The following is an 11,313-nucleotide window of genomic DNA, read 5'->3' as shown; positions in this document are numbered from 1 at the left end:
TCAATAATCAAGATAATAATTTGCATATAATCAACATACATATCTCATAATTATTTTGCATGTTGATAAGAATAAGTCGCATGTTGTCATAGTTATCTTGCATATTGTCATTGACATTATCATAAATACATGTAAGTCGCATTTCTATACCTAATCATGTTGACTCTTGCATCTACGATGTCTATGGTGGCATATTTCTGCCCCCTACATGCAAGATAAATTATGTTCACATGCAACAATTCAACATGCAAAATAATTATGTTACATGTAACATGCAACATAATTATGTCAACATGCAAGTTACCAATCAGATTAGATTGTTAACTTAATGGAGTTTAAAAATGGCGTCGATCGGGTGGGACGCATAGTGAGTGTGGTCGTGTTTGGGGCCAAAATTAAGGCATTTTATCGCCATATGGAATGTGAAAAATATAAACACTGCATGGCCTCGGACAATATTATACGGCCAAATCCACTCGCATTTTTTTGAACTGTTTTGTTGTATGTCTTTTATTTCTTCTTCTACGCTTTATTCTTCTGTCTTTCTATCAGTTTCTCTGCTTTTCCTTCTCTTTTCTTTTTTTGTTTCAATTTCCTTAGAGAGCAATATCTATAAATCCAAGGCTTCCGGTCTCATCAAAGGTAAATATGTATTATTAAAAATGTGCAAATGTCGTTGAAAATTCTATCTGTTAATTGTCAAGGTTTGGGGGACATCAACAAACGTAGAGACGTGTTTCATTATTTAAGAAATATGAACTATAATATATACTGTCTTCAAGATACCCATTTCACACCAGAGGCAGAAAATGATATTAGGAACCTATGGGGCTATGAATGTTACTTTAGTTCATACTCCTCTAACTCCAGAGGCATAGCAGTCTTATTTAAAAACAATTTTGATTTTTCTGTTTCTAAGCAGAAGGGTGATAGTGATGGTAATTACCTTTTATTAGAATTTACCACAGATGAAAAAAAGTTACTACTGTGTTGTGTTTATGGGCCAAACAATGATAACCCAGCTTTCTATTCTAAACTTCAAGAATATATTGAAGATTTTCAATCTGAGAACATTATAATATGTGGTGATTTTAATCTAGTATTGAAACCTGAATTAGATTGTTTTAATTATAAAAATGTGAATAATCCAAATGCAAGACAAAAGATTATTGAACTCATTGAAGATAATAACTATGTAGATGTATATAGAGAATTTCATCCAGATACCTTAAGATATACTTGGAGAAGGAAATCTCCATTGAAACAAAGTAGATTAGATTTCTTTCTTATATCAGGAAACTTATTATCTAGTGTTAGAGCAAGCTCCATAGAACCCAGTTATAGGTCTGACCATTCAATGATTAGTTTGAATCTAATTTTTAATGACTTCAAGAAAGGTAAAGGGTTATGGAAGTTCAATAATTCCCTTTTGTATGACGATGAGTTTTTAAAAACAATAAAAAATGTTATAGAAAATGTTAAAAAACAATATGCAGCGCCTATTTACAATTTTGAAAATTTTAATCTAATTGACGATAAAGAAATTACTTTTACAATAAATGATCAATTATTTTTGGAGACTCTCCTTATGGAAATTAGGGGTAAATGTATTTCTTACTCATCCTTTAAAAAAAAAAATCTAGAATAAAAAAAGAAGAAAAGCTCATAGAAGAAATCCAAAATCTTGAGAGATGTGAACCAACTGCATTAGATGTAGATGCACTTGATAGTAAAAAGAAAGAATTAGAAAATATAAGAAAACAAAAAATGGCTGGTGTTTATATTCGGTCTAGAGCAAGATAGGTTGAAGAAGGTGAAAAACCAACACAATATTTTTGTAGTTTAGAATCCAGAAATTTCCTCAATAAAATTATCCCAAGAGTAGAATTGGATAACGGAGACATTATTTATAATCAGTTTGATATTTTGAAAGAAACAAAACACTTTTATCAAAAGTTATATCGAAACATCGATGACTCTATACAAAATGTCAATTTGGAGGAGGAAGATAAATATCCAGACATAGTTAAACTCTCAGAGGAAGAATCCAAATCTATAGAGGGTCATATCACATTAGAAGAAGCAGGGGAAACATTATATAAAATGAAGTCTAATAAATCACCAGGCTCAGATGGGTTCACATCAGAATTTTTAAAAATGTTTTGGAAACTTTTAGGTACTTTTGTAGTAAGGTCAATTAATTATGGTTATCTAATTAATAATCTAAGTATAACACAACGGCATGGTATCATTACATGTCTACCAAAGGGAGACAAACCAAAACAATTTCTAAAAAACTGGAGACCAATTTCTTTATTGAATACTGTATATAAAATTGCATCTGGTATAATTGCAAATAGAATTAAAAAACATTTAGACAAAATAATTCATTCTGATCAAACAGGTTTTATAAAAGGTAGAAATATTTCAGAAAATATTCGAACCATTTATGATATTATGCAATATACAGAAGAGGAAAATATCCCAGGGCTGCTTCTTCTAATTGACTTTGAGAAGGCTTTCGATTCAATATCCTGGTCATTCATCCAAAAGTCACTTCAATTTTTTAAATTTGGTAACTCTATTCAGAAGTGGGTAAAATTATTTTACACAAATATTACAGCAGCAGTTAATCAAGGTGGACATATTTCTGAAACCTTCTTCTTACACCGTGGGTGTCGCCAAGGTGATCCACTATCCCCCTATCTATTTTTGATTTGTGCTGAAATATTAGCAATCTTAATTAGGAATAATAAAAATATAAAAGGAATCGAGGTATTAGATAAAGAATATAAGATAACTATGTTGGCAGACGATACGTCTCTTATATTGGATGGTAGTGCACAGTCTCTACAATTAAGTTTGAAAACTTTGAAGTATTTTGCTAAAATATCAGGACTTCACATCAATTACAGTAAAACACAAGTCATATGGATAGGAAGTATGAAACATAGCAATCACATTTTGGATGTAGGTGTAGATTTAGAATGGGGAAAAAGTGCTTTTAGACTACTTGGTATTGATTTTGATGTTGATTTACAGAAAATTGGTGATTTAAACTTTAAACAAAAGTTTGAAAAAATAAAAAAAACTATGATAAACTGGAATCGCAGAAATCTCACTCCACTAGGGCGTTTAACAGTGTTGAAAACCCTTCTTCTACCACAATTAAACCACATTTTTGCTTCACTTCCAAATCCTTCTAAAGCTCAGTTAAAGGAATTAGAAAACACTTTTTTTACTTTTGTTATGGGGAAAAATAATTACAGAGTGAAAAAATTAATATACATAAAAAATTACAAAGACGGTGGTATAAAAATAGTTAGCATCAAGGAATTTATTATGTCTTTAAAACTAATGTGGGTGAAGAAAATTGTGATGCAAAAGAGCAGTATACATTCACTTTTAGACTTAGATATGAAAAAAAATAACATTATGTGGTACAGAATATGTAAAAGGAAAACTGAAATTTATTAAAAATTTGTTTTGGAAAGATGTGTTGGAATCATGGGCATATTTTTCAGAAAAAAAACTCAGATTCAACATATAATGTAGCTATGGAACCAATTTTTTACAACACTAATTTCATAATAGATAGAAAACCTATTTTTTATAGAAAATGGTTTGAGAATAATATTTATTGTGTTAATGATTTATTGAACGAAGATGGATCCTTATGAACTTGATTGCTTTTAATAAAACATATGATATGAAAGTTCTTTTTCTTGAATATAATGCAGTCTTGGCAGTTGTTAGAGAATGGATAAAAAAAATAAAGAAGCCTTTATCAAAGTTTAGTTACCCACATATATCTCAAGAACTGTTCTCCATATTAAACGCCAAAAAATCAAGAAAATTGTATGAAATCTTAAAAAGTAATCAAGAAGAACCTTTAGGGAAAATTGGATGGAACCGTAGCTTCGATTTGAGTGATGCTGAATGGGAAAATATTTTCTCTCTCCCATTTAAGCTCACTCAAAATACAAAACTGCAATGGTTTCAGTTTCGAATAAATCATAAAATCCTAGCTACAAACTTATTTCTACATAAAATTAAAAAAATTGATACTAATATCTGTACCTTCTGTACAAAAGAAATTGAAACTATTGAACATATATTTTGGGAATGTGAAGTAGTGCAGGGCTTACTAGAAGCCTTTTCTACTCTATGTTTTAGCAGAATTCATAAATATATTACATATTCAAAGAAAGAATTTATATTGGGACCACATGTGAAGTCAGAAAAAGTGAAAACTCTTATTGCTTTACAAATTAAGTATTTTATTTACAGTATGAGATGTGCCAACAATACTCTTTCTTTGAACGGGTTGATGTCCTCCATAAAAATATTATATGACACTAATAAAATAATAGCAAAGAAAAACAATGAACAAGAAAAATTTGATGAGGCATGGAAGTATTGGAAGAATTTATTTAATTGATATCTCTCTCTCGCTCTCCCCCTCCCTCCCTTCCTTCCTCCCTCTCTCTCTCTCTCTCTCATTTTGCTTTTTGTAAAACCATGGAAAAACTATAAATAAAAAAAAAAAAAAAAGATTGTTAACTTAATTGCATGTCAACATAATTAACTTGCATGTTGTCATAAATATGTTGCATGTCTACATAATTATCTTGCATGTGAACATAATTTATCTAATAAGGAAATATAATTTAACATAACATGAATAAGTCCCATGTTGACATAATTATCTTGCATGTTGACATAAACAAGTCGCATGTCTACTTTTTTATGTTGCATGTACGATGTCAGACACGGGTGTTTGTAAGTAAATTAGACAATATTAAAAATATATTTTCTTATTAGATTGTTAACTTAATTGCATGTCAACGTAATTAACTTGCATGTTGTCATAAATATGTTGCATGTCTACATAATTATCTTGCATGTGAACATAATTTATCTAATAAGGAAATATAATTTAACATAACATGAATAAGTCCCATGTTGACATAATTATCTTGCATGTTGACATAAACAAGTCGCATGTCTACTTTTTTATGTTGCATGTACGATGTCAGACACGGGTGTTTGTAAGTAAATTAGACAATATTAAAAATATATTTTCTTATTAGATTGTTAACTTAATTGCATGTCAACATAATTAACTTGCATGTTGTCATAAATATGTTGCATGTCTACATTATTATCTTGCATGTGAACATAATTTATCTTGCATGTAGGGGGCAGAAATATGCCACCATAAGATGCAGATTTCACTTATATTAATATATTTCAGAGACAGAAACAGAATCGCCCAATGGTTATGTGTTGTTTAATTATGATCGGTTTAACATTCATCATTTGGCTTCTTGCCATGGCAACTCCAGACTGGATAGTTTTCTACGTTAGAAACAACTTGTATCCTACTGGAGTAAGTAAATTAATAATAATTATTATATAATGTTATAAGTTATTTTTCCACTTAAGGACAGATGATACAAACAGATTTTTTTCTTTGGAAGAGACTTAATATCATGTCACAAGTTTAGAAATGGATATAATTCTTTTAAAAAAATTCTCCTAAGTACTGGAAAATGTAATAGACAAATAACACTCGATAAAGGTTTACAGTGAAACAAATTTCAGAATATATTACCTTGGTACTAGAAGTGCAATATTAACTTTAGAAAAATATACCAAACCAGGTGAATTTTACGAGGAAAACAAAATGACAAAAAATCAGCAATATTACATAGGCTGATTTTTACCATTTTGCTTTTCCTCATAAAATTCACCAGGCTTGGTATATTTTTCAAAAGCTTCTATTACACTTATAGCACCAAGGTAAAATTCTGAAATTTGTTTTCATCTTTAAACCTGTGCAGAGTGTGTTATATCCATATTTGTAATTACAGTGTATATTGAAATATTTCTTATATTTACCAAGTCTATGTCATTTTCCACTTCTTACGAGAAAAAGTTTTAAAAATCATTTTCTTTTCTAAACTTGTGACATAAAATAATGTCTCCTCCAAAGAAAAAAAAAAGGTTTGTATCATCCGTCCTTAAACAGATAACAAAATTATATTTGAGACATGTTTTATAATTTTCTTTGATACTGTATAAGTATAATTTTTAGCAAAACGCAAATGAAGCTATTTTTTTATTTTAAAAAAAATGGCTTGAATATAAAATCATGAATTAAATTTTGTAATTTTATAATGTAATGAACATGATGAACGCTTGTCGATCCAAAAATGAATTGAATTTTAGCGATAATCAGTTTGAATTATCTTTATGATGCCAAAAAAAAAAACCAACCAAACAAACAAACAAAAAACAACCAAAAAAAAACCAAAAAAAAAACCAAAAAAAAAAAAAAAAAAAAAAAAATTAAAAAAATAAAAATAAAAAATAAATGCACCTACAGTGTATTCTGCGTTTAATTTGGGATGGCATGTATTGATTAAAATAAATATACAGAAAAGCACGTAGAATGAAAATCTTTTCTCTGTTAGTGTGATTTCATCAAAACATGCGTTACATGTATAATTTTGTTTTACTGTACGTCCTTTTTTTCACTTTCATTTCAGATGAGCTTAAAAATGAGCCTATTTTGTTACGTAACCTGTGAATCTACTAGGACATGTGACCTTATTGCTATTTCCTGGGATATGGCGGATCCAAAATCTTACCCGTCAAACCAGCGTGAGTTAATAATATTTTTTTTCTAGTTTCCAGAATTGTAATGACATTAATGTGGTAACCTTAAAGGTTGTACTGATATATCAAGATTTTGAAAGAAGTTCATCTTCATTCAATTTCTTATTTATCTAGTGCAAAAAAAAATTAATTAAAATTATTTAGTGCAAAAAAAAAAAAAAAAAATAAATAAATAAATTAACAATCCAGGAGGAATTTGTATTGATCCTTTTTGATGGAAATAGTTGAAGAATAAAATTAACATTTTAAATGATATCCAATATGAAATGGTTATATCTTTTCAGATTTCAATTTACACACGTTTTCTGCGGATAATGTTTTTTTTTTATTTTACGTATTTATTTGTGTAAATAACAAGGGAAAATCTATACGTGAACCTAAATAGAATATATAAATATGAGAGTAAGAACAATCAAAGTTAAGGATCATAAACCCTCTGCTCACTCATATGGAATTTTTCTTTAACATTTATGATTTTCCAAAGGAAATGTATATACTGAATAAAATACAAACAATTATAACATGGTTAGCGGGGCAAAATTTGACAAAAGGGGCACTTAAACTTGACAAATTTATAAAGGAATAATAGACATTTGTGTCCTTAAGAGTTATCTCTCTTATCAGAGTATCAATGTACCTTACTGAAAGTAATTTTGAAAAGAATTTTTTTTTTACCAAAACAATGTCCTTTTTCCAGCCTCTATACCCGAGATTCAGATAGTGAGTACTTTCGCTATCATTCTGTGCGGAGCAGTGTTCGTGCTAGAGCTGGTCAACTTTAGGATATTTTCACTCAATCCATCTAAAACGGTCACAAGTGCAATATTGATGCTAATAGCAAGTAAGTTATTTTTGAATTCTAATAAATTACATGTAATATAGTTAATTAAACTGTCTGGTAGATATACGTATATAATTGTACTTATAAATAATATTCATTTCTAAGTCAAAGATAATAAAATACATTTCACAAGTCATCTTTTAAGGTAGGACCAAATATGTAGGTCAAATTTTCCCTCAAATTCAATTTTTCTTAAACTTTGATATTTTGTTCTTTGATACAAAATCCTTCTTTATATATGATATGAAAAAAATTCAACCGCACATTTTTTGGCCTATCAGACGACTGTAAGAAGATTGTGAAATCAGACATGCATTCGACTTGAGAATGAGCCTTATTTTAGAATTTTCTATTGATCTATTGCAAATTTGTGTAATACTTTTAATAAAGATAACCTTTTTGTTACTTTAAATCAGTAAGTCACATTGATTTTGGGAATTTTGGGTGAAATATTAAGTAAAATAGAACATACATTGTGTCAGAAACTGAAAATTCACATGTAAATATCCGGCAGTGTAAGTTTTCTTGACAGAAAATGTATAATTCAATTTTTATAAAAAAATCAACGGAATGATTCAAATGGGTCCTAGAATAAAATGTGTAAAAATAAAGAAAATTGAACCGGTGGTTTTAGATATTTTGGCGATTAAAACAAATTCAACAGCAAAAAAAAATTAAAGATTCAGTAGATGATGTCACAATATTTGACCTTTAACCTCTTGATATGACCTTTACCTTTGTAGTGCATGAAGAATAGAGACCCTTATATATGTGTCCAAATATCACCCCTCTAGTTATTTATGGAACAATAGTTGCACTGCATTTTATAACAGACTGTTACATGCTTGTTTATTGCACTTAGTTAGCGTAAACACATTCCTAAATGTAAGCTCCCAAGTTCCCAATAAATAGGATTCTCTGGTTTTTTTTTTCACAAAATATAAGGCTAATATGCCAAAACTAATTATTTTTCTTTCAGGGATCATTCATTGTTATCAACATAGTAATATTATTCTTTTTTTCTCTAGTACTTTTTAAGAAATGGGTTAAAATAGAATCCACGGATGTTTTGTCCTACCTTAAGGGATTGAAGAGTTGACTTTGGGAAAAAAATCATTTATGGATTGACAAATAATTCGTACATCAAATACTGTGTTTCAGTCGTATCAGAGACTGTGCTCATTGGTAGAATTGGACGTATGGTAACTCGAGTGACAGACGAATTTAAAAGAATACACCGCTCAGAATTAGCTGATCTTGAAAGAAAGTTACGAGGAGCCGATATAACGAACATCGATGAAATAATCTCGTTTTTCGTGTACCGGATCGGATTGATTTTCCGTATTCTATTTTTATTGCCTCTCTTGGGGTCGATCTTTAAATATCCTTACTGGAGTTATGGCCTTCATCTTTATCCTCATTGTGCATTACCGGAACAGGAAATCACAGCGGAGTGATACAGTGTGTAACGGAGATAATCCGTGTAGATCCAAGTCTACGTCCTAAATATATAATTTTCTTTGGAGAAAAGGAAAGAATATGCACCTCAATGCTGAATACTCATTTTCGTAAGCCTACCTCATGGATATTTATTCAAATAAACGGAAGAAGAAGAATGACTTCACATATATGTACCTTAAATTAATGCTGAATACTAGTACAAAACTGAATACTGCATATGTAGCTCAATTATGATTGTTTTTTTTTTAAATAATCATTTAACATGCATTTATTTTAATTAACGATGCTTTACATGCATAGAGCATCACTGAATGTTTTTTAATATTTCATTTTACATAAAAATATTTAAAATATAAAGTTATTTTTAGTACCGGGTACTTAATGTAAGGTTTCACTTGTGACAATTTTAGCATCATTTTGGGCATAGCTCTTTTGTTATTTGAGTTATCAACGAGATATTTGCAGATATTTAGACACTGGCTATCTAAAACATACATGTTTATATTGAGACACAGGAATCTATTTTCATTGCCCGTATTTTAATGTGGTTGATTAATATGCGTTTGGTCATTTTTTTTTTAAATTCACCAATATGATCGGTAGTGTCTTGTCCTCGCACATTATTAGGCTGTAGCCAAATCGTCTTTAAAGTGGTTAAAGGTGGTGTTCTGTAGACATGATATATGTATAACAAGGTTTCGCAGTTTTTGTTAATTACCTTTTATTACAATTTACCACAGATGAAAAAAAAGTTACTACTGTGTTGTGTTTATGGGCCAAACAATGATAACCCAGCTTTCTATTCTAAACTTCAAGAATATATTGAAGATTTTCAATCTGAGAACATTATAATATGTGGTGATTTTAATCTAGTATTGAAACCTGAATTAGATTGTTTTAATTATAAAAATGTGAATAATCCAAATGCAAGACAAAAGATTATTGAACTCATTGAAGATAATAACTATGTAGATGTATATAGAGAATTTCATCCGGATACCTTAAGATATACTTGGAGAAAGAAATCTCCATTGAAACAAAGTAGATTAGATTTCTTTCTTATATCAGGAAACTTATTATCTAGTGTTAGAGCAAGCTCCATAGAACCCAGTTATAGGTCTGACCATTCAATGATTAGTTTGAATCTAATTTTTAATGACTTCAAGAAAGGTAAAGGGTTATGGAAGTTCAATAATTCCCTTTTGTATGACGATGAGTTTTTAAAAACAATAAAAAATGTCATAGAAAATGTTAAAAAACAATATGCAGCGCCTATTTACAATTTTGAAAATTTTAATCTAATTGACGATAAAGAAATTACTTTTACAATAAATGATCAATTATTTTTGGAGACTCTCCTTATGGAAATTAGGGGTAAATGTATTTCTTACTCATCCTTTAAAAAAAAAAATCTAGAATAAAAAAAGAAGAAAAGCTCATAGAAGAAATCCAAAATCTTGAGAGATGTGAACCAACTGCATTAGATGTAGATGCACTTGATAGTAAAAAGAAAGAATTAGAAAATATAAGAAAACAAAAAATGGCTGGTGTTTATATTCGGTCTAGAGCAAGATAGGTTGAAGAAGGTGAAAAACCAACACAATATTTTTGTAGTTTAGAATCCAGAAATTTCCTCAATAAAATTATCCCAAGAGTAGAATTGGATAACGGAGACATTATTTATAATCAGTTTGATATTTTGAAAGAAACAAAACACTTTTATCAAAAGTTATATGGAAACATCGATGACTCTATACAAAATGTCAATTTGGAGGAGGAAGATAAATATCCAGACATAGTTAAACTCTCAGAGGAAGAATCCAAATCTATAGAGGGTCATATCACATTAGAAGAAGCAGGGGAAACATTATATAAAATGAAGTCTAATAAATCACCAGGCTCAGATGGGTTCACATCAGAATTTTTAAAAATGTTTTGGAAACTTTTAGGTACTTTTGTAGTAAGGTCAATTAATTATGGTTATCTAATTAATAATCTAAGTATAACACAACGGCATGGTATCATTACATGTCTACCAAAGGGAGACAAACCAAAACAATTTCTAAAAAACTGGAGACCAATTTCTTTATTGAATACTGTATATAAAATTGCATCTGGTATAATTGCAAATAGAATTAAAAAACATTTAGACAAAATAATTCATTCTGATCAAACAGGTTTTATAAAAGGTAGAAATATTTCAGAAAATATTCGAACCATTTATGATATTATGCAATATACAGAAGAGGAAAATATCCCAGGGCTGCTTCTTCTAATTGACTTTGAGAAGGCTTTCGATTCAATATCCTGGTCATTCATCCAAAAGT

The 11,313-nt window shown here is 29.4% G+C and overlaps 1 protein-coding gene across 1 annotated transcript; it reads left to right on the top strand.

Moving 5' to 3' along the window:
- Nucleotides 1–5,256: 5,256 nt before the first annotated feature.
- On the top strand, nt 5,257–10,935 carry LOC134250082 (uncharacterized; the record flags this gene model as incomplete). Its single annotated transcript, XM_062732434.1, has 5 exons — nt 5,257–5,392; nt 6,555–6,669; nt 7,382–7,525; nt 8,687–8,843; nt 10,601–10,935. Coding segments are annotated over exons 1-5 (865 nt in total), but the record flags the coding sequence as incomplete, so codon positions are not given.
- Between the last annotated feature and the right edge of the window lie 378 nt (nt 10,936–11,313).

Source organism: Saccostrea cucullata, unplaced genomic scaffold (assembly GCF_032062105.1).
Source record: "Saccostrea cucullata isolate Sc308-1 unplaced genomic scaffold, CSIRO_AGI_Scuc_v1 ctg1873, whole genome shotgun sequence".
NCBI classification, from domain to species: Eukaryota; Metazoa; Mollusca; class Bivalvia; order Ostreida; family Ostreidae; genus Saccostrea; species Saccostrea cuccullata.
This window is presented reverse-complemented; position numbering and strand designations above follow the sequence as displayed.